This window comes from Rattus norvegicus, chromosome 10 (genome assembly GCF_021556685.1).
Source record: "Rattus norvegicus strain SHRSP/BbbUtx chromosome 10, alternate assembly SHRSP_T2T, whole genome shotgun sequence".
In the NCBI taxonomy this organism is placed as follows: Eukaryota; Metazoa; Chordata; class Mammalia; order Rodentia; family Muridae; genus Rattus; species Rattus norvegicus.
In genome coordinates this window covers 77,361,709-77,386,708 of record NC_141543.1, presented here as the reverse complement: position 1 = coordinate 77,386,708, position 25,000 = coordinate 77,361,709, and the positions used below count along the sequence as shown (strand labels likewise).

The following is a 25,000-nucleotide window of genomic DNA, read 5'->3' as shown; positions in this document are numbered from 1 at the left end:
AAAAGTCAAACTTTTAAAAAGGAAGGAAGAAAAAGTTGCAAGTCATGCAGACAACCCTTTGTCATCTCGTATTTATTTGTCTCCCAGATATCCCTAATGAATCACATTCCAGACTGGGCACCGTCCTTTTGTTCTTTAGTGAAGAGTGAGGCAAACACATGGTTTCCCAGTGAATCAGCCAGGCCTCAGCTTTATTACCTTTGACCTGAGCTTTCCAGACAAAACTAATTGGAAATTTTGCCCTTGGGATCTCCCTTGACTTCTGTGTGTAGATGATAGATTCGGCTGTGAATTGACGTTACAGATGCTGTGGAAGCAGACCAGTCTTTAGGAATGTTTCATCAGTTTTCAGACAGCCGCCTCGACTGCTAAGAACGTCAGTGTGCCTTCTTAGGAGTAGTCTCTCTCTCTCTCTCTCTCTCTCTCTCTCTCTCTCTCTCTCTCTCTCACTCTGTCTTCATCATCCTAAGAGGCTTGACTAAATTAGCTCTGACTTACAAATGAGGTGTAATTATAATGATTTATTGTCTGTTCTAGTGTACATACAAACAGCTTGAAAACTTCAAAACCCAGAAAATGGTTTGGTTTTTTGTGTAAAATAAAGTAGAAATACAACACTATTTCATTATTTTATAATTAGAAATTTTTTAACTGATTGAACTATGAATATATTCATGCCTCCTTATGAAGACCTTAATTTGTGTTTATGACACAGAAGATCTTTCTTTGGATCTAAACTACGTAATTATCAAAGCACAACTTAAAAATCTCTCTTTACCGACAGATTAGGGTAGTCTTGTTTGACATAATCTCAGATGTTGTGTCAGATGTTTCTTGAGCCATCTCGATGGCTCAGCAGATAAAGATGGCCTGAGCTCAGTCCTCAAACCCATGACATTGGAGGAAGCAAATCACTACCCAGAAGCTGTCCTCTAACCTTCACGCTTGCACACTGCTGTACAAAGGTGAAGCCTGAGTCTTTTTATTTGGTATCCTTTGGGATGTGGTGGCACCCACCCTAATCTCAGAACTCAGGAGGTGGAGGGCAGGCTGGAGGACACAATGAAGACTTGTTTTTGACCAACAAAAATGATAGCCAAAAAAAAAAAAATTAAATTTTATTACTACTACTAAAGATAGAATAAAAATTGATTGCACAGAATGATCTGAGGTGGAAGTTTTTTCTTTGTACTTACTCTGGAAAGGATATAAATTGTAGGAATGTATAAATCTGTATGAAAGACCTGTGTCTGGAATAGCAGTGTCTGTAATCTTAGAAAGTGAAAGGCTGAAACAAGAGAGTGCGGTATGAGGTCAGCTATAGCTGCAAAGCAAAATCCCCAGGAAACTTAAAATACCGTTTTTTACAGACATAATTATGTTCACTCCTGTAAGAAATCCTGCCTTTTGATCTCACTTTGGTGTATCCCTAACAGCCTCAGCAAGTATAATATGTCTGTTATCTTGAGCAAAGCAGAATTATCCCATCAATCAAACTTCGGGAAATACTGTATAATAAATATAATTTATGAGACTAGATATATGGAATTTCAAAATGAAACAAAACCAGATGTCCAATGTCACAAATATCTAAAACTTTATTATTGGGATAGAAAGGCATATTTGAATTTGAAGAAAAAAACCAAAATCTTCATTTGTCACTTTTCCCTAAAGCTGTTCTCATCATTTTGTTGCACGGATCTCCAGTATCCACATGAATTTTCATTCTGCTTACTCTGGGTGAATGAAAGAAGGGTGTCCTCCTTAGGACCCCTCCTGCTGTCATAAAATGACCATGCCCACAGCGTGGGGAGGGAGACTTTAATCCATCCTACAATCCACTGCAGGCAGGAACTTGAGCCGGGAGGCTGGCGCTGAGGCCACAGCAGGAGAGAGAGAGGAGCACCAACTGGTTTGCTCTGAGGCTTGCTCAGGCTGCTTTCTTCTCGCACCCAGGACCCCCAGCCCAGGGGTGCACCACAGTGAATGGGGTCCTCCCACATCAATCATAAATCAAGAAAATGCTCCACAGGCTTACCTGAAGGCCAGGCTGGCAAGAACATTTTTTTCAGCTGGGGTTCCCTCTTCTAAAACGACACCAGCCGTGTCAAGTTAGCCCAAGTCTAGCCGGCACAGCACACTCGGTGTTGATCTTTTCAGTGCTAAGCTGAGTGCAGTGGTGCAGTGATAGACAGCTGTAATGTAGCATGTGCAAGGAAGGAAGGAGCTCGGGACTTAAGGGCAGCCTGTGCGTCTGTCTGTCCATTCCATAGCCCCCAAAGAAAGAAAATTCTACTGTAGTTAGGAATTTGCTTATTTCTCTGTCCCATTGTCAAGTGTTCCTTTTGTGTTTGCTCCCATTATATACACAGTAAAATTTCTTCAGCTTCCTAAAGATTCGCCTTCATGAAATGTCCCTCCTATCCTCTGTTCTTAAGTCTGTCTAATACTCATAGAGCCTCCCCACCTTCTAAGATGGTTTTTTAAGTGTTTTGTCTTTGCTGACCCTTTTTACTTTACCCGGCTCTCACTTTTAACTGTATAGTTTTTTGTTTGTTTTTTTTTTTTTTGTTTTTTGTTTTTTGTTTTTTTGTTCTTTTTTTTCGGAGCTGGGGACCGAACCCAGGGCCTTGCGCTTCCTAGGTACGCGCTCTACCACTGAGCTAAATCCCCAGCCCCAACTGTATAGTTTTTAAAAGACTTATTTAGTTTTTTTTTTTTTTTTTATGAATATGAGTGTTTCTCTGCATGTGTATATGTGCACCATGTGTATGTGCTGGTTTCCTGAGGAGTTAAGAAGGGGTCAGATTGGGGTTGGGGATTTAGCTCAGTGGTAGAGCGCTTACCTAGGAAGCGCAAGGCCCTGGGTTAAAGAACCAAAAAAAAAAAAAAAACAAAGAAGGGGTCAGATCCCCTAGAACTGGAGTCGAAGACAGCTGTAAGCTGCTGTGGGAGTGCTGGGAGCCAAGCCTGGTTCAAAATAGCCTCCATTGCTCTTAACTGCTGAGCCAGCCCTCCAGTCCTCAGATGTCTCTAACTGGTTGTATTACTAATCAGTGTTAGCAGTCTTCGCCTTCTCACTTGTGTATTTGGTCTGTTTCTAACTGATGCAATTCAATCTGGTTGAACTTAGTACGTTGAGTACTTGTTGCTTTATTCTTTCACTCTTGTTACTTTGGCCTTCCTTAGTATCTTATAGTTTAAGAGAAAATTGTAATGGTTGCTCTAAGGCTTGTAATATAACAAACCTTATGCTGGTGTGGGTGACTTGGCAACTTGTTGTCTTCTTTACCTCCGCACAGGTCCTGAGCCCCAACCCCAAGTTGTTTACTATAAATCTACAGTTTGGGTTTTTTCCCTCCTTGTTGTTAGAGCCTAGGACTTCAGACATGCAGATCAAGTGCTGTAAGCTGCCCTTTGCTTTAAACAACTACTTAACTCATGAAAGGTTCAAATAAAGAGGAAGCTCTGTGTTCCCAGTGTTGTTCTAATGTCCTCTAATTTTTGAAGTGTATTTTCTGTAGGTTCTAGTTCGCATGTATTTTACTTCATTCTTTTAGCATTTTACAAAAGTAACTTTATCTTTGTTCCCATTACTTCTGATTGTAAGTCTAACCCTATCTCCTCTTTGGATGGTGTTGTTATGACTCCTTCTCATGACTGAGGTTTCCTTGTGACGGAGTCCTGCCAGTTTGACTGTCGTGCTTTTCTTCCCAGCAGTTTATGTTTTATTTTCTTTTAATTGATTCTCACTAAGGCGTATTTTATTCCCTAGATTTTTTTTCACAAAAAAAATATAAAATCTTTTTTATCTGGACATAAAATCTGGACAATTTGGCCACTATTTCTTTTGTTATTTTTCTGAAGCCCATGTCTCCCCTCTGTGTATCATACTGATGGCTCTTATGCCGCAGGTCACTAAGATGTATGTCTTTCCCTGGGCTTTTCTCTGCTCCCTGCAGTCTGGGTGCTTTCTATTACCTATGTAGTATTTTATACTGGTTATAGCCAGTTAATCCTTTTTTTTTGCTCTAATTTCTGGCTTCGCTCACTTATTTCTTTGATGTCACTAAAACAGGACTTTCATATAATACATTGTAGTGAGACTTGCACTTTTTGGCAATTATACTTAAAAGATGGCTTTATGTCTGGGGTTTTATCCCATGTGTGAGGCCCTGGGTTCAGTCCCAGCACTAGAAAGAGGACATAAGTGACTTGAATGAATGTAATTTTCTAAATTATTTATTTAGAACACTTGTTTATTTTTTTGGAACAATTAAGCTGTAAAGTTGAAAAAACTTTCCTATCAGTAAATATAATCTAACCTAAAATGTCAAGATGTAGGCTGCAGCAGACTTGTAAAATTGAACGAAGGATAGAACTGAGCTGGTAGCCAGGCCTCTTAGCTTTCATTTTGTCTGGAAACCACCACATATGCCTCCATGCTGAGTAATCATGACTTCATAGTGTGGCTATGGGAAGTATGTGCACTCTCGAGAGAATGAACAAAAAGGGTCTCGCTGTGTGACCCTAGCTGGTCTGAAACTCCTTATGTAGACTGCTCAGCTAGATTGTTCCAGGTCTTGCTAAGTGGCTGGGAATAAACAAACTTCTTGTACTCTTGCCTTAGAAGGGACCTTCTAAGTGCCAGATTACAGGTGTGAGTCACCATGCTCACATTATGTGAGAGGCCAGGGCCTTGTGCTTACATGCAAGGCAGGCCCCCTGAACAGTCATCTGTAGGCGAAAAATTCTAAAATTGGTGAGACTTTACTCTTTTAGAATCACTAAAATTAAAACAATATCAAAAAAGTTTATTTTGTAGGGTAATATATTTAGTTTGTATTAACCTATGTTTTGGAATAGAAGTGTCTGTGTCACACAGCCCAGAGCTTAGGCTGCCCAGGCGAGGTTCGCACCAGCTAGCTCCACTTCTTGCAAACCATGGCTGCCTAACCTTCCTTTTTCATCCCCCACCTGCCACCCCTCGGCCCTTTAAAAAATCCAGCTGCATTTGTAGCCAAAAGAAAAGAACCAACTCTTGCATTTTCTCCATTTTTAATTACTGCCATCATGTCTTTTTGTCTTTTCTCGTGTTAAAAGTATTGTTTTTATTTCTGAAACTACATCTCACTGTATAGTCCTAGCTGGCCAAGAACTCTGGGCAAAAACACAGATATCTGCTTCCCACCCACTATGCCTGACTACAGTTATTATTTTTCTTTTTTTCTTTTTTTTTCCCGGAGCTGGGGACCAAACCCAGGGCCTTGTGCTTGCTAGGCAAGCGCTCTACCACTGAGTCAAATCCCCAACCCCTACAGTTATTATTTTAATACTGGATTTGCTAGCTATCATTATATCGTTACTCTGGAGTTATTCAGAATATCTAAACTTAATTCAATTTTTTTATGGTTTTTTGGGGGTGGGAATTGACGGTAGGTAAGATCACCTTTCTCTCCCAATTGTGGTATCTGTTTTTGTATAATATCTAAAACAAGTTTTTCAGTTTTGCGGTTAAACATATTAAGAAACCTGACTGAGGGTGCCTGAATTTTGGTGTGCCAATATAACCTAGATATATAGGACTCATGTTTGAAATTTTCAAAGAATACATTTTTTAAAAGCAAAAAGCAAAATGAAAATACTCTTTTTTAAACTTTCAATGCTTTAAATCTTGAATATTGTAATATTGTTATACGAACAATTCCAAGAATTAAAATTTAAAAAACAAAGACAAAAAAAAAGTAAAAAGATGAAGTGGATTTTTAAACAAATTTTCTTAAAAACAAGTTAATATACAAAAAGAAGTAAACAAGCCTGGGGAGGAGTAGTTGGGGAAGATGGTTAAGCAGCTAAGAGTGCTCCCTGTTCTTCCAGAGTTTGGTTCCTAGCACACACAACTGGCGTTACACAGCTCCCTGGAACTGCAGTTCCAAGGCAAGCCCATGCCCACGCACAAGCACACACAAGTATGTATAATTAAAAGTAAGGAATAGAAATCTTTGAGGCTGGAGAGATGGCTCAGCAGTCAGGACCACTTGTTACTTCTGTAGAGGACCCCAGATTTGGTTCACAGCACCCCCGTGGTAGCTCACAGCCATCCTTAACCTCAGTTCCAGGGAATCCCATCTCCCTCTGCTGGCCTCCTCAGGCACCAGGCACACATAGATGCATGTCGGCAAAATGCTCATGTACATAAAATAAAAATAATTACTTCTTAAGCAAATGAATAATTTATTATCTTTGTAATAAACAGGACTTGTATGATATTTTCTTTTTAAAATAATGTGTTTACAATTGCAGGTATTAGTGTGCACACAGTAGTCTCAGAGCAAGTAGTAGGTGACATTTCTTCCAGCTTTTAGTTTCTGGCAGTGGGACTTACTCTAATATTTCCTACTCACTGTAGCTGACTTTTTCAATGTCAGATTCATTCGCTCTGTGACTGCAAAGTGCAGATACACAGTGGCCACTTTTCTTTAGGTGTGAGTCATTTTAGAAAAGCCGTAGAAAAATCTACTAGAAACCTTCATATTCAGAAATATTTGCTCAGTGTGGTCTTTAGCAGAATTTTGGTGTATGCGTAAACCTGTTGGTTAAAAGTATATCTCTTTTAACCAGATAACAGGTGCTACATACTCTATTCTGACCCACAACCACCGATCTATGCCCAGGAAACTCGGGAATTTATAGTTTTACCAATTCTTTATTCATTTTATTCATAATTAGTGTTTGTATGTCTGATATGTATTTGTGCCTATGTGTGTGTGCATGTGCACCCATCACACTAGCTCAGAGGACAATGTCATGGAGGCAGCTGACTCCTTAATACTTTTGTGTCAATTCTAGAAATTGAATCATGCAGTCAATGTCTGCATGGCAAGCACCTTTACTGAGCTATCTGGGCAACCCTAGCTTTTAAAACCTATAGTTGATTTTCTGGATTAATTTGCTTGTAATTGTGTGTGTGTGCTCATGTGCACCTGCACATGTGAGTGCAAGTCCCTACAGAAGCCAGGAGAGGACATGAGGCCTCCTAGAGTGGCAGTTAGAAGCATTTGTAAGCCACCTGAAGTGGGTGCTGGGAACTGAAGTCAGGGCCTCTGCAAGAGCGGCACCCACACTCCACTGCTGAGCTGGCTCTCCAGACCTCCTCATGTGCTTGTGAATCACTGGATGTCAGACTTTATTGCATATCTAAATTTTAATGTAGTTTAACTCGTTTTTAATAATTTGTAATATTGCAAAATAAAAGAGTAAGAGTATCACAAAAGTTGCTACAGGAAAAAACATTTAAAGGTAAAATGCACTGATAAGTGGTTATACGGGGTCATCTCTTTTTTAGAAACTCACTAGAAAAGGTCGGTGATACCTTAAATTATACCTGAAAGAAAAGTGTTATTACAGGGATAACACTCTGACAAGTAATTCCGAATAGACAATATGAAGATCAAGCAAAACTTAGACAGGTTGCCTGAAGCAGGCCTGGGGAAGACTGTTTTATCAAACTGCTAACTGCATCTTTAAATGTGTGTTCCGGTTGAATCTTGTTCTCGGAAAGCAGCGCTTTGATTACATTAGTTGTATTACTTTACTGATTATATGGCTTTGAGATGAGGTGCATCAAAGTCCTTTTGTTCTCCTGTTTCTCAAGAGGTTTCTTCCATTTGTTTTCTAGGGCCCACATATAGCTTCAGTTACATTAGCTGCTTATGAATGCAATTCGGTTAATTTCCCTGAGCCACCCTATCCTGACCAGATTATCTGCCCAGACGAAGAAGGCACTGAAGGAGCCATATCTTTGTGGAGTATCATCTCAAAAGTTAGAATTGAAGCCTGCATGTGGGTAAGATCTGCATTTTCTTTTTTTTTTTTTTTGGTTCTTTTTTTCGGAGCTGGGGACTGAACCCAGGGCCTTGTGCTTCCTAGGCAAGCGCTCTACCACTGAGCTAAATCCCCAACCCCAGATCTGCATTTTCATAGTGAACTAAAACTAACCTCGCAACCTTGATACTGTGTCAAACCTTCTACAGTGTGACCCACAAAGATTTGGGAAGCCACTTGCTGCATACTTCCAAGGCCAAAGACTCATTCATTAAGTAGTTACAGAGCTGAACGTGGTGGCATGACATATGCCTGTAATCTCAGTACTTTAGAAGTTTAGACAGAAGGATTGTGATTTCCCAGGGGCCAGACTAGACTGCTGGAACAACAAAATTTAAAAAAAAAAGTGGTCGTGTATTTCTATAGATTACTATAGCTTAAAAACACTGTGTGTATTCTTAGAGGATGTATTTCGTTTTCAACATTGTTGGTTTCTTTCTTTGGATAAACTAAGCTTCCTGTGGTGTTGGTTTCCGACTGTGGTTGTGTGGCGATCTTGTCTGCAGTTGCTCTAGTCATTATCCTGGTATTTTACTTAGGTTTTCTTTAGGAACTATTTTTGGGGGCAGCATTTCAATGGCAGATGTGTTTTATCTTGATTAGATTTTTGTTTTTGTTTAAATTCACTTAAGTGTTCCTCACTGGGGCATACATTGTTTAGCTCTTTAGTTCATTAAGTTTATATTACGACAAGTTTTCTTTTCCTGGCAGTTTCTTAGGAAATAAAAGCACATGAAAGATCATATACAAATCTTCCCTCGGGGGCTTGTGAGACAGTTCACTGGGTAAAGGTTTCTGCTGCCCGGCCTAGGTCTTGAGTTTAGTTCCTGGAACCCACATGGTAGGAGAGAAGCACTTCCCACCTGTTGTACTCTGCTCTCCATAGCAGGACACGCATAGATACAGACACACATGCGCGCATGTACACATGGACTGTAGACATGAACACATACAAATAAACTTTTTAAAAATTCTTAATTCTGCCTTTAACCCAAGCTCTCAGGAGACAGAGGCAGTGGATCTCTGAGTTCAAGGACAGCCAGGGCTGTCTCATAAAACAGACAAAATAAAATAAGGTATTCTTTTTTTTTGGTTCTTTTTTTCGGAGCTGGGGACCGAACCCAGGGCCTTGCGCTTTCTAGGCAAGCGCTCTACCACTGAGCTAAATCCCCAACCCCAAAATAAGATATTCTTAATTCAATTAGCAGTTGGTACCATAACTTAGAAGAAGCAAGGTTTTGGTTTTCTTTGTTTTTTTTAAGTTATGGGATATCTCTGTGTGTGTGTGTGTGTGTGTGTGTGTGTGTGTGTGTGTGTGTGTGTGTGTGTGTGTAGTTTCCTGACTATCTGATCCACACCACTAGTGTGCCTGGTACCTGCAGAAACCCCAGACCCCAGACCTGGAGCCCAGGTTCTCTAACCACTGAGCCTTTCTTTTCTCCAGCTGTGGAAGGTAAAGTTATGTTAGTACTTTTTCCCTGCTGATGGTTCTGCAGATCAAACGCTGAGCCTGGTGCTTGCTAAAAGCAAGTACTCTTCCACTAAACTGCTATTCAGCCCAGCAATTATGTTTTATTTTGAAGGAAGTATAAAAGAAATGCCATATGTTGAGTTGTTGGTTATGAGAGGCAGGAAGACTTGTCATGTTTCCTGATGCTCTTTTATTAACACTGGAGGTAGGCTTACTACGTTATTTATATGTTTTATAGATTTGAGAAGATTATCATGAGAAATTATTATTAGAATAATGGAGGAGCATGCTATAAAGGAGGCTATCTATAAGTTTCTTATTTTTGTTCTCTTAAAAGTTATTTGTGTGGCTAGATTAATACTAATGACGGAAAAGAAAGCTTCCTTTGGGGCTGGCAGCAGTACCACTTTCTTCGAATTCTTCTAATGTGTGTTGTCTGATGTATTTCTTTAGCCAGGCTTCATGCCTGCTCCAAACCAGCCTAGTGTAATGACTTACTTCTCCAAATACTAATTGGCTCTCAAAAAATACAGACTTTACATTAAACGTGGCCCTCACAGTGGTCAACACCAAGCTTTACCCACAGTACAGGCTTTTGTCTAATGTGTATTTCCCTCTTTCCCTCTTTTATTTTAATCTCTTTAGTCATACAAAGACCTTAGTACATATCGATGTGGCTTTGGTGTTTTGGTTCATCTTTGTTGTTCTGATACAGGTCTCTCTATGTAGCCTGTGGCTGGCCTGGCACTCACAGAGAACTGCCTGTTTCTACCTGCTGAGAAGTAGGTTTAAAGGCATGCATCACAATGCCCAGTTAGCACTGAGTTATTTTTAAATTATTACCTGTGGGCCTCAATGCTTACCAGAGTTTTTTCATTAAATGTTGTTGCATAATGAGATACCCATGTTTGAAAGGAGGAAGTTAAACCTTTACTTTGCACTTAAGTGGGAATTAATCAAAATGCATCAAAAAAAAAAAAAACCAAAAAAACAAAAAGCAAAAACCTAAAGCTAAACTCAGACTGTCCAACTACTAGAACAAAATATGAAGAGAGATATGCGTGCCGCTGAATTTGGCAATGGTTTCTTATACTCCACAGCTAAAGCTATCTTGTGCCACAGGCCACCACCAAGAGATTGGGGAGATAACCTATAGCCGGGCAAGCAGCTGCCACACAGGGGATGAGCACTGAAAAATAGCCAAAGTGTTTGAAGAACTCCTATCTCCTGACAGTGGAATTTTAAAAGGGTCAGCAAGGGAGAGGGGTGTTGCCTGGCATGAACAGTGCCCTGGGTTCAAAAACATAAGGAGAGGGAGTTGTGTGGCTGTACGTGAATAGTGTTTATCCAAAGAGGAGACATGAGGTCCTCTTGTATTCGAAGGTGAGCAGCATCGTTAGTTACTGGGGGGATGGATTCCAAACCACAAGGAAACCACAAACCCTTCTTCATGACACTAGGATGATCATTATTAAAATGATAATAGGGGCTGGAGAGATGGCTCAGTGGTTAAGAGCACCCGACTGCTCTTCCAGAGGTCATGAGTTCAATTCCCAGCAACCACATGGTGGCTCACAACCATCTGTAAAGAGATCTGATGTCCTCTTCTGGTGTATCTGAAGACAGCTACAGTGTACTTATATATAATAAATAAATAAATCTTTAAAAAAAAATGATAATAGGCCAGGTATGGTCGTGCCCAAGAGGCTAAGGCATGAGTTTAGGGCCATCTGGGCTACAGAGTAAGACCTTGTCTCAAAACCAGTAATAATGTTACTAATATTAATGGTGATGTTATGATGTAAAGGAAAAGAAGTGGCTTCCAAGATGTAAAGAAATTGTGCAGGGATAATTGATAGCAGAAATATAAAGTTGTCAGCTGCTCTGTGCACCAGATAAGCAGAGAAATATTTAAACTAAGAATGATCACATGGCTCTTCTAGTTCCACATCCATATAAATAACAAAAGGAAATGAGAATCATCAGACCCCGAGCTTCACTTTTAATAGTATTCTCACAAAAAGGAAAAGTGGAACAGCAGCCTGTTATTCTTCAATAAATGACTGAATGATTAAACAAGATACAGTGTACATACACAATAGAATATGACCGGGCCATGACATTCATACAGTTCCTTCTGCTAAGTACTAAGTAGAGATGACCATTGAAAATACTATATTGTGGGATTGGGGATTTAGCTCAGTGGTAGAGCACTTGCCTAGCAAGCGCAAGGCCCTGGGTTCGGTCCTCAGCTCCAAAAAAAAAAAAAAAGAAAGAAAATACTATATTAAGGAATGGAGAGGTGGCTCAGCAGACAAGAGTCCTTGCTGCCCACAACCATCTTTAACTTCAGTTCGAGAGGATCCCCTACCCTCTTTTGATATCTGTGAGTAGCAGCAAACACATGATAGGCAGTCATGCATGTGGGCAAACCACTTTCCACATAATTAAAATAAATAAGTCTGAAAGGGTCAGCAGAGGAAAAGGGTATATGAAAATGCTACAGCAGATCCCATTTTTTATATGCTACTTACATTGTTTTAATTAATAGTTAATGAGAACAGAGTTTCCTCCTTTTTTAGGAGTGTGGTGACATGAACCTGTGGAGGTTGTGGAGGGAACCAGAAGATGGTGCAGAACTGTAGTTACCTGTGGTGGAAGTCACACACAATGGGGTTTAGGAACTGAACTCTAGCTTAACCACTGAGCCATCTCTCCAGCTCCAGAGTATAGAGTTTCTATTTGATAAAACATATTAAAGCAGTGATAATTAATTAACATTCTTAAATATAGTGAATGTCAGTGAATTGTACATTATTCGTGGTATACAGCTCTTAAAATGTCAGCAGTTGTAGTGTTTGGAAGCATGATTTAGAATGTATTGTCCTTGATTCCTAGAGATTACCTAATGTCATTGCTTTTGATTTTGTGTGCACTTTCAGGTTTGTTTTATTGTTTGTTTTGGCTTTTAGGGGGAAATGTCTTAGTTGATTTAATGATGTCTTTCTTACTTTAAAGTTTTTATATAATTTACAAATTAAAATATTCATATAGACCTTACTATTGTGAATGTTGTATCATAAAGCTGTTTTTGTCTTAGATACCCTTCTAGACTTCACTATCATTATGAGTATTTAAATCAGCAGGCATCATCTCTGTCTCTTCCAGTTATTGCCTCACTTCCACCTTTTCCATATGTTCTTTGGAGCACGTAGAATTGTTTCATAGGTCAGATCAGTCGGGTATCTTTCAGGTTACATCTGGACAAGTGAGCATTGCATTAGTGCAGCAAATACTTGAGGTGAAGAGAAAGGGTTATTTTGGCTTACAGTTTGGGAGTTCTAATCTATAACCATTGGAGTCCGTTTGGAGCCTGTGATGGACAGGGAGTAGGCAGAGCACATGCTCACTTCACAGCATGTGGGAAACAAAAGGATGAGACTGAAGTGATCTAGAACCTTCCAACAGGCCTCCTTCATCAAGGCTCAGCCCACCCCCTAACAGTCCCAACACAGGGCAAAGCCCTTGCTTTACAGCTCTTTAGAAGCCGCTCTAGGTCCATTAGGAGTAAGGAGGGAGCAGCGGGGTACCCACAGAGGCCCAGCCTCACGCATGCCACTGAGCTACCCCTGCCCCATAAGCATTCCTCTTTTAAAGCAGTTATACAGTAGATATGATAGATTTCATCATGACATTGTCATATCTGTATATAATGTATTTTGATCCCAGCTTTTCTACTTTAACTACTTTAAGCATATGATTCTGCACATTTATAATTTTTGTGTAACCATCTCCAGTATCCATTTCAAAATCTTTTTTTGTCATTTGAAAGAGAAATCTGAACCAATTAAAAAATAATTTCTCATTCCGTCTTCCTTCCTGTCCCTGGTAACTTCTACTCTATATATCTGTAGATTTGCCTGCTCTGCATAGCTTAACTGGCCAATCATGGGTTGGTTGTTTTGTGTCTCGTTCGTTCTCAGTTTGCAATGTTTTAAGTTTGACCCATTTTTTAGCATTGTCAGAATTCTATTTCTGAGACTTTCAAACTGACATCATCTTTGTATGTATACTAACTTAGAAAATGAGTTTTAAAAAGCTGAGCATCGTGATGTATGCCTTAAATCCAAGCACTGGAGATGAAGAAGTCAGTGGACCTCTGTGAGGTCCAGGCCAACCAGAACTGCACAGTGAGATCCTCAAAAAAACAAACAAACAAAAAAAAAAAACCTTAAAAAATGATGCCATGGAAGTTGCAAGCATGTTTTTGCAGAACACCAGTCGTGTTGTCAGGATGGTATAGCTGTTCTAAGCATTATTGTTAAGAGCCTTGACTTAATAGGTGATTTCAAGGTTACTTTCCAAGCCTTTGCTTATTTAACCTCTCATGTTTGTAGTTGGACTAGTTCCTTAAAAATCGATTTATAATGAAAGGATATTAACATTCTGGTATTAGAGATCTGTGGCGTCCAGGAGGCTTGCTGTCCAGACGTAACATTAAACCTAACATTTCTTTTTTTTTTTTAAAGATTTATTTTATTCATATGAGTACACTATAGCTGTCTTCAGACACACCAGAACAGAGCATCAGATCCCATTACAGATGGTTGTGAGCCACCATGTGGTTGCTGGGAATTGAACTCAGGACCTTAACCACTCTTAAGTGCTCTTAACTACTGAGCCATCTCTTCAGCCCTAACCTAACATTTCTTGACTATATGCTGCTTGTGAATCTACTTGGCAGAATGTTATTTTAAATATTTCCCCTTCCCTGGACCTTTGAATAAAATTATCAGACCAAGGAGATACTGTGCTTCTCACTTGGTTCTCATTTTTTGTGTACATTAAATTCTTCTGGTAATAGTTAAAAGGATTGCTAGTCTTTCTTTTTTGCTTTGTTATTTTTAATACTGGGGGAGCATTTGTCTTTCTCTTACAGTAGAAGAAACCTCCCTTCTCTCTCTCTCTTTTTTTTTTTCTTTCTTTTTTTTTTTTTTTTTTTGGAGCTGGGGACCGAACCCAGGGCCTTGCACTTGCTAGGCAAGAGCTCTACCACTGAGCTAAATCCCCAACCCCTGAAACCTCCCTTCTCTCCTTTTTTTTTTTTTTTAAAGATTTATTTATTTTATGTATGAGTACCCCATAGCTGTTTTCAGATACACCAGAAGAGGGCATCGGATCCCATTACAGATGGTTGTGAGCCACTATGTGGTTGCTGGGAATTGAACTCAGGACCACTGGAAGAGCAGTCAGTGTTCTTAACCACTGAGTCATCTCTCCAGGCCCCCTTCTCTCCTTTTAATTAGGTCTCGATTAATATGGTTTTTTATTTTTATTTTATTTTTTTTTAATCTGAAGCCCATCCTTTCTCTCTTTTTTTTTTTTTAAACACACAATTTAAGATTTATTTATTTATATATGAGTACACTGCTGCTGTCCTCAGACAGACCAGAAGAGGGCACCAGGTCTCATTACAGATGGTTGTGAGCCACCATGTGGTTGCTGGGATTTGAACTCAGGACCTCTGGAAGAGCAGTCAGTGCTCTTAACCACTGAGCCATCTCTCCAGCCCTCATTTTTATTTTTTAAGATTTATTTATTATTAGTGCGTGTGTGCTTTGTTGCATGTCCATTTGCACCAGAAGAGGACATCAGATCCTGCTATTGTAAGCTGCCATGTAGGTGCTAGGACTTGAACTCACAACCTCATTTCTCTTAATCTCTAAGCTATCCCTCCAGCCTGTGTTTTTATTTATAAATAATTATAAAGAGTTTTTGGGACCAGTAAATGGCTCACTTGCCATCAAGCTCATTGGTCTGAATTTGATCCCCAGAACCCAAATCCTACATAAATTAAAAGTAATAAATCTTTTTGAAAGAAATTAGAAAACAGTCATCATTATTATTATTAGTGAGGAAAGGTCTAATGTCCCAGACTGGCCTGGCACTCACAATGTGTCCAAGGATGGCTTTGAATGTCTGGTCCTCCTGTCTCTTACTAGGCATATACCAGTTTATGCCATGGTAGGGATCAAACCTAGGGCTTCAGACATGCTAGGCTAGTGAGCCCTTCTCTACATAAGCTAAGCCTTAGCCTTATAAAATGACCTTTGAGAGCTATGGAGACCCGAGTCCTCGGGGCCTTATTTGGGATAAGGAACTCTGTATGTAGAGTGTGGCATGTTTTGAGAACTTGCCTGGATGAGTATATTTCAATTTTTTTTTTTGTATAGTAGTTGAATACTGACATGATTTCCATCCTTTCATGAAAAATGTGAAGAATTAAACTACAGAAATCAGTGTGATCGATTAAGACCTGACGTGGCTCTTGATTTATTTTCACGTCCTTACTAGCTTTGAGGGAATTTGTCACAAGTTTGAATCGGATGATTGCTTTCAGAATTGTCGACCTTCGACCTCACATTTGACCTTCCAGAAGTTCACATTTTAACTAAAATGTTGTAATTAACTTTTCTCTTTCAATCATGGAAAAGTTAAGCTTTGCACATTGGCAGATGTGTAGCTAATGAGATTTATCTGAGGTGTGATTTATCTAAAACACAGATTTAGATAAATCTGAGGTTAGATTTATCTAAAAGTTTTCCAGAAGTGTAGAAAGAAATCAACTGAACTTAATGTACTTTTACCAAATTTCAACTAATGTTTATGTTCACCTGTCTTGGCTGATTCTGTTATCTTGGAGCAAACTCCACACATTTTATAACTTTTTTTTTAAACAAAACAAAACAGACCAAAAACAAAGAAAACCTCATTGATTAAAAGAGCTCGTCAAATAGTTTCTTTCCCTGGTCTGATTTTGCTGGCTTAACTCTGGTTTGTGTGGGTTGAGCCTGCTCCTCTGTTCCCTGTTTCCTGAGGGTTGATTCCTTGAGACACTTGAAGTTTGCAGGCTTCCTGGGGTTTTTTTAGTTTTTTATTGAGACAGGGTTTTGTTATGTAGCTCTGACCATCTGTAACTCATTCTGTAGACCAGGCTGTCTGGGAACTCATAGAGATCCACCTGCCTCTGCATGGGATTTAAGAAAACTCTTTTTTTCTTTTTTCTTCCCCCCCCCCGCCCCCCCAGAGCTGAGGACTGAACCCAGGGCCTTTACTACTGAGCTAAATTCCCAACCCCTATCTGTATGGGGTTTAAAGATGTGCTCCACCTTGCCAGGTGTAGTTTGTTTTAAACAGGAATGGCTTTGTGTATTTCTGTCACAAGGTAAAACAATGTCTTCTTTGTGACATTAACACCAGTTATGATAATCCATTATTTATTAGTATTTATAAAGTAGAATAGTAATTAGTGTTCCAAGTATATAATTTTTCTTTCATCATTAGTTAAAATACCCTTTCTCATCTGAGACTGTGTCTTCTCTGCTGTTCAGGTTGTCCTCAAACTCCTGTACCCTTTTCAAGCTCCTCAGGAGCAGGGCTTGCAGTCATGAACCTCATAGAAAGATTTCCTCATCACCAATTTGGTTGCTGAGATTTAGTTCATATATGAAAATAGGAGTAAATATTTGACCCTTTGTACTTTAAAATTTAATGACTTGTTTATTGTCCTTCAGAGTTGACCAACATTAACTTTTTTTGTTTCTTTTTCTGTCTATACTCCTGGCCTTGCTTCTTCTTCCTCTCTGCTTCTCTCTTCTACAACACAGATTTACTTTGGAGTACTTAAACATGTTCTTTTTCAGAGTTCTTATTTCATACGTGGAAAATACATTTATATTTGGAGACTATTGGTTCTACATACTGAAGACCCAAAATGTTTAGATTTGATAATGTCCTTCAAGGATTCTTTTTAAACCAGACGGGCCTCAAAGTCACAGCCCTCTGCTGGGATTAGAGGAGTGTTATCAGCACACCTGGCTCTCTGCCTTTTTAAAAGTCTTTATCATAATTTAATCGTATGTCTATGTGTGGATATGTGAACGTGTCAGTACAGAGGCCACAGAGGCCAGAATGTGTCAGGTCCCTGGAACTCAAGTTGTGGGCGATTGTGAGCTGCCCATGTGGCTGCTGGGAACTAAACTTGGGTCCTCTACAAGAACTGTATGCACTTTTAACCTCTGAGCCATTTCTCCAGGGTCTTCAAGGAATCGTTTCAAGGCTTTTAGAGATAGCAAGCTGAAAGAGTTGAGTTTGCTTTGTGTACTCACACACCCTTCCATTCAGTGCAAGGAGAGGTGGGGGGGTCAAAGGGAAGGTTTCTCCTGAGACTGTCTCTATCATATTATGGCCTACTTGGTATTTAAGCCACTTAAGTCTAAACCAAGTTCCTGATTCTAAACTTTGTTTTTATCTTTTTGTCCTGACTGATTAAGGAAAATCAACAACAACAAACCCTTCTCTTCAAAAACAAATCTACAAAGTGACTGAAATATGAATCACTCTGAGAAAATGAGACACTTTTAAATTTTATCATAACAATCACCCATCCTGTGGTTTGGGGGATTTAGCTCAGTGGTAGAGCGCTTGCCTAGCAAGTGCAAGGCCCTGGGTTCGGTCCCCAGCTCCGGGAAAAAAAAAAAGACAAAATAAAAAAACAGTCACCCATCCTGATAAACTGAGATTTTGGGGGGCAACTTGATGGTGATTTTTAAGACTTTATTTTTAAAAGAAAAGAAGGAAGGAAGAGAAAAAAGACTGTTCTGAGATTAAAACGTGAAATGCCCTAGAGTTATACTGGTGACTTTCAGTGCTTGTGTGGAGAGTTTTGCTTTGTTTTTAGTTTTTGAGAGATTGTACTTTATAGCTCAAGCTATCAAAGGAACTCAAACTTCTGATCTTCCTGCCTGTGGCTTCCAAATGACAGGAATAAAGGTGATGGGAGCATGAAGGAAAACACCAGTGCCTGAGGAGAAAGGCTGTCTGGAGCCTGTATACGTGCCAAGGAGGCTCTCACAGTCACTTATAATCTTCTCTCGGTCAGACCAGGGCTGGGATTCAGACTCTGAACCGCACAGCACATGTATCCATTACATCTCAAAATGCTTTTGGAGACGTGGGAAAATATAATCTGATCTATTGTGTCACTGCTGAAGACTGAACTTCATAGTGAGTATTTTCTTTTTCACACAGGGCATTGGGACAGCAATTGGGGAGCTGCCTCCATATTTCATGGCCAGGGCAGCTCGCCTCTCAGGTGCTGAACCAGATGATGAAGAGTATCAGGAATTTGAAGAAATGCTGGAACACGCAGAGACTGCACAAGTAAGAACAAAATGGGGAGGTGGAGCTCTAATCCCCGACTCACGGTTATTAAGTAGAGGGTTAGTAGTTCTTCGAGAAAGAAAACTGCCTACATGAAAACAAAGGCAAATGTGACTTGGGATAGGATATGCAGAAATAGTGAAGGAAAAAATGATGGATAGGGACTGGGGATAGAGGTTCCTGATGCAGTCAACATTTGAACAGCGTTCTTGGGACCCTGGGTCCTGTCCCTAGTTCTTCGAGGAGGTTGAAAAGCCTAAACATACTCTTTCTCAGTGGGTTTTTTTCAAACAAACTAGTAGCAAGAAGAAGCTTCTTTTTTCTTCCTAGGAACTGATAAATGTCACCTTTCTTTTTTCTTCAAAAAAGAGTTGTGTGTGTGTGTGTGTGTGTGTGTGTGTGTGTGTGTGTGTGTGTGTGTGTGTTAGTGCGCGCACTTTCATGGGAATGTGCACACACACACACAAGTTCTTTTTGTGTGTTATTAGGTGCGTTTTGTTTATTTCGTGAGATACAGTATAGTTTTGTGGCCTAAGATGACCTTGATCTCATAAGGATTGCAGGAGTACAGTGCTTCAGCCAGCTCTGGCTGTCTCTGTGGCCGTTTCCTCCTTGAGAACAGCCTTGAGGGGCTTCATCCTCATGGGAAAACAACGCTTAAGGACTAGGATGTTGGCTGAGAGAATGTAACATCGTGTAATGTTCTGTAATATATGTGAGAGTGGAAAACTAGTAAAGCTTGTGTCAGCATAAGTGATAGTATTACTTTCTTTATAGAGATTTAACAATTCAGATTAGTCTTTCTTACCTTTGAATGTTCTAGAGAGGATCATCAAAATGAGCAGAGTTATCGAGATTAGTAAAAGCCTAAATCCCAGACTTGTGGTAATTGATTAAGGCTTTTTTTTTTCTTTTTAGCCTGAGATAACCTGTGTGCCAATCTCAGTGTTATGGGATGGTTGTTCATAGGAAAATGCCTCCAAGCAGTAATTAACTTAAGGACCACCTTAGAAAACATTACAGATAAAAAAAAAAAAAAAAAAAGAAGTAAGGCAGTGGCCATCATGCAATGGGAATTCTTCTTGCTTCCTCCCTCTCCCGTTGTATCTAACAAACCCTGTATGTCTGGGATTGAGAATTTTTCTAACTTCAAATAGAAGGAAACAGAAAACATCAAACAAGAGGAATAGGGGAGAAAAAGGAAAATCAATTCCTATATTTAGTTTTGAAGGCATTTTCCCGTGTTTTCAGGCATCTGGTATTGAGAGTGGCAGTGCCCTTCTGAGTCTTTAGTTTTTAATGTTTGTTTATTTAGTTCAGGGATAGGAGTAATAAATGCCATTGTGCCTATGTGGAGACTGAAGGACATGACCTTCCACCATGTGGGCCCAGGAGCTCAAAGTCAGATTCTCAGGCTTGGTAGCAAATACATTACCTGCGGAGCCGTTTCACTGGCTCAAGAAAGGGTCTCTTCCTTATCCTGGAACTCACCGGGTAAGCCAAACTGGCTGGCCAGTGAATACCAGGATCCACCTGCCCAGCACTGGGGTTACCACCATGTGCCACACTCCACTTCCGCCTGATGTACTCATCCTTGCAGCAAGTACTTTGCTGGCGTTACCAGTGAGCTCTTTCCCCATCGCTGTGTTAGGTTTTTTTTGTTGTTGTTGTTTTGTTTTTTTTTTTGGTTCTTTTTTTCGGAGCTGGGGACCGAACCCAGGGCCTTGCGCTTCCTAGGCAAGCGCTCTACCACTGAGCTAAATCCCCAACCCCGAGCTGTGTTAGTTTTAAATAGGAATTGTTTTATTGTCAGTTATCTGATTAACTGAATAACACAGTCACCCTACTAATAGTTTCCATCCACCCAGCTCATGGACATGTTGAGTGTCTCATCTCTATGGAATGCCTTTCCAACGTAGTGTCCATACCACCCTGACATTGGCTGGCAGCTTATTGCCCTTGAAAAGCTCAATCCAAAGACTCATACCTGGAATATGATGGTGTGAGATGTCAGTCTCGCTTCATCTTGTGTCTACAGTTGGAGTTCTTGAAGACTCCAGGCAGTTAGTCTTTACCTACCCACTGGCAGAGTGAAAATCTTCCCATGTGTCTTTATGGCCCTCATCATCTGTGTTACTTTTGGTTGAATCTTTTCTAATTGGACTTCATCTATCTTAAATGAGGTCTATCTTATTAGATGAGGTGACATAGAATACTTCTGATAATACTTATGAAGTTTGGGCTGTTTTTATTCTTTTCCGCTTTATGCCAGTAATTGCAAACACAGTTTTAGGATAAACTATACATTTCTTACTCCTTAACTTCATATTTACTAATCTCGGAAGTGAAGAAAGCGAGTTATACGCATTCCTATATGCATTCCTTTTTGTTTGTTTGGTTGGTTGTTTCTTTGATACACGGTTTTTCTCTGCAGCCCTGACTGTCCTTGAACTCTTTATGGAGACCAGACTGGACTCAAACTCACAGAGATCTACCTGCCTCTGCCTTCTGAGTTCTAGGTCAAAGGCAAGCACCACCAGTGCCTGGCTTGTGCATTCTATTTCATGCCCTTTGACTCAGAAATCGCATACCTATGTCTTCTGCTGCTTGCTGTGCTGAGGATAAACCCAGGGCCTTGTTCGCTGCTGGGTGCACACTGTTATCCAGCAGAGTTACATCACAGCCTTGGACTCTGAAGGACGTTCTACTTAAACTATTCACTCGGATCACAGTTATAGATACTGTCATTGCCATACAAACTAGAGAATAAATTAGGAAAACATTAGCTCATACCAATTTACCTTGCCACACTGCAAAGTAAAAGTATTATCCCTGGTTTTTGTCTGTTTGTGTTGTATTGGTTTGTTGTCGTTTGTCTGCAACTTCGTTTGAGATTCAGCAGATTAATTCTCATCTAATTGACGGGCTATAGATTTTTGAATGTGTTGAGTTTCTCCAGTGTGTAGAGCTTTTTTTGGTGAATCCTCATTGCATTTTCTGGACGAGTGAGTGTGGACGAGTATGGTATGAGACATTTCTTGTTCCATTGACCCAGATGGCATTAGTGAGTGTGGTATCCGTGTGCACATCTGGAGTTCCCATCTCTTTCAGACAAATTTCTAGATTTCTTTGAATGTTCGAGGGCCAAACTTCTGAAGGCCACTCCATATTTTGTGAATGTTGATTGCGTGTTCTCCGATCACCATCTTGTTGATGGCTGAACAGCCCTTCTTATTGCCTATGGGAGCCATTCTGCAGGGCATAAGGGGAAATACAAAATCTGACTGTATTACCCAAATCAGACCTAAATTCTGGGCTTCAGTGAGCCTCCCACTTTCTCTCTGTAGCCGGAATTATTCCCCTGCACCGGGCTTATCCCTGATTTGAGTAAAGAAACACTCAAGAACACAGGGCCAGGGGGCTGGGGATTTAGCTCAGTGGTAGAGCACTTGCTGGGCCCTGGGTTCAGTCCCCAGCTGGGGGGGGGGGGGGGGGACGGGACAAAGGAACACAGGGCCAGTGGATCACACAGCCAAATCCAAACACGTTTTCGGCTCTAGAGAAATTAGCATTATGTTTACCATACCACAATTTAGCAATATTTTCACTCTGCTTAGTGCTATTTATAAAAAAAAAAAAAAATTGAAGTGCTAGAAGCTGGAAGCTCAGTAGTTAACAGCACTTCCTGTTCCTCCAGAGGACCCCAGCTGAGTTCTCAACACCTAAATTGAGTCTTTTCCAGCCACTCATAACTCTAGCTCCAGGGGATCCAATCAAGACCAGCCTGGGATAAATACCAAGACCCTATCTCAGAAAACAAAATGTGAAGTGAAGTCTTTAAACATTAAATAATTCTATATATGATATGATGTAGGATCCTAACTTCTCTTTATAACTAGTTATTTTTCTGACACTACTTGCAAATTATTTTATTTTATTTTATTCTTCTATGGTACTAGGGATTAATCCAAGCATACACATGCTGTGTGAGTGCCCTGTTGTGAGCTGTATCCTCAGCCTTCTGCTTTTTATTCTGAGATAATGTCACACTGAGTTGCCCAGGCTGGCCTTCAGTTCACTGGGTAGTCCTGGCAGGCCTTGAGCTTGCTGTCTTCCTGCCTATGAGTAGTTGGGACTATAGCCCTGTTCCACCAGCCTGGCCTTGTGGCTAAGTCGTTACTGATAGCATATTACATGCTAGCCTGGTATCCCTTCCACAGTACCTTTTTGGTGGTGCTTTAAAAGTTCTTTAGTGGGGGTTGGGGATTTAGCTCAGTGGTAGAGCGCTTGCCTAGGAAGCGCAAGGCCCTGGGTTCGGTCCCCAGCTCTGAAAAAAAAAAAAAAAAGAACTAGTAATCACACCAGAGTGATTACAATGGACTAGAATTTGCTCATAGATGGATAAATGAAAAACTTCTAATTTGATAGGAGCTGTAAACAGGTAAAAGTAAATTAAGTATAATTAAAAAAATAAGTTAAGTAAAGTGGATACTGGCAAGACATTTTTTAAAGATTGTCTGAAATAATGGTTTCATTTCTTTTTTTCAATTCTTGAAGGTAAAGTACTTTAGCGGCATAAATTTATCAACAGGAAGTCTAAATAAATCACAAGAACACACACAAAACCTTGGCACCGGTTGTTTTGCTGTGTGCTGTCCAAGTGGGCTAAAGAGAACATATATTTTACTAAGAAATTGATACTCAGTGTTCATGACACATATTTACTTCAGTTCTGCTTCTGACTCATGTTTAAATTTCATGTAATAGTTGTTTTGAGAGAGAGAATAATGATAAGTGTTGATTTATATTCCAATTCTTACAATTATCTCATTTATTTTGTGAGTACTGTATTGAGATTAGCCAATATTTTTCCACTGAACTGGCTTCCTTTTGCTCTTGGCTTTCTATCCTGTTCTTTCTCTATATCTGTGAGAGATAAGCGTGAATACATGTAGCTTCCTATGGCCTTGAACATCCACTGTTTTGAAAAGTTAATTTCTAAGCTAGACTGTTAAAGTTGGTTAGTAACCCTGCTAATATTAGGGAGGTTAAGACAAAAGGACCACGAGTTCAAGGCCTACGTAGGTGTCTTAGCCCCTGTGTCAAAATAAAAAGTCTAGGCAGAGGTGTTCTGATCATCTTTGTATCTTTTGTTCCTGTTTTGTAATTTATTTTTATTATTATTATTATGTAGGTATTTTGCCTCTGTATATGTGTATGTATCACATGATGCTAGGTACAAGAGAGATCAGAATACAACATTAGATCCCCCAGAACTTAAGTTACAAAACATTTTGAGGTGCCACCTAGGTGCTGGGAATTATACTCTGGTCCTCTGGAGGATTGGCCAGTGCTTTTATCCACTGAACCATCTCTCTAGTCCCCGTCTGTAAACTTTATTGTTATCCTCATTGTTGCCTCAAGTTAAAATCTGACCAATCTTTGGGTTCGTTCCCCAGTACCAAGGAAATAAAAATATAACTAGGTGGTGCTAGAGAGATAGCTCAGCAGTTAAGAGCACTAGCTTCTTCCAGATGATCTGATATCCATTCCCAATACTCACATGACTGCTAACAACCATCTCTAACTCTGGTTCCTGGAGATCTGACTCCCTCGTCACCTGGCCTCCTCTGACACCAGATGCGAGTGGTACACAGATATGCATGTAAGCAGAACTTCCCCCAACCCATTCCCACCCCCCACACTAGGTGTAATCACATACCTGTAACCCAGCTGTGTAAACTGAGGCCTACCTGTGATTCAGAGTGACACACTGTCTAAGATGAATTAATGTATTTTTTAAAATGAAGGCTAGAGGGATTACTCCATGGTTAAGAGCACTAGCTGAAATTTCTAGCACCTACAAAGTAGTTCATAACAGCCTATAATTCCAGCTCCAGAGCATCCAATACCTGCTTCTGGTCTCCAAGGGATCTGGCACAAGTGGTGCACGGAAAGACAGGTGAACTGGAGAAATGGCTCAGTGGTTAAGATTGCTCTTTCAGGAGGACTCTGGTTCAATCCCCAGCACCCATAGTGCGGCTCACAACCATATGTAACTCCATCTAGTTCCTGGAGCTCCAACACCTTCACTTACCAGACACACAGATGGCGCACATACAAACATGTAGGCAAAACACTCATACATAGTTAAATAAATAGAATTTTTAAAATAGAAATATATGCAGGCAAAAAAATGAAAAATAAAGACAAATATTTCAGCCACTAATATTTCATATTTCTCCCTGGCCTCCCGACTCCGGTCACAACAGAAGCGGATTTCACTTCCACAGCTTCGTCACCATCTCCCTGCCCCTTTGTTTCTGAATGACTAATTCAAACATGTCTCAAAACCTACTTAACATTTCTAGTGGATTATTTTAAACTATGTATTCATTTATCTATTTTATGTATATGAGTGCT

At 40.0% G+C, this 25,000-nt stretch overlaps 1 protein-coding gene across 4 annotated transcripts in view; it reads left to right on the top strand.

The window, feature by feature from the left end:
* Positions 1 to 25,000, top strand: part of Vmp1 (vacuole membrane protein 1) — a 98,779-nt gene that overhangs the window by 31,049 nt on the left and 42,730 nt on the right. For 3 of the 4 annotated variants that reach the window (NM_138839.2, XM_087569652.1, XM_087569651.1), the window contains 2 exon segments: positions 7,679 to 7,846; positions 18,446 to 18,577. In NM_138839.2, the coding sequence (NP_620194.1) occupies positions 7,679 to 7,846; positions 18,446 to 18,577 (300 nt within the window). 4 annotated transcript variants of the gene reach the window in all.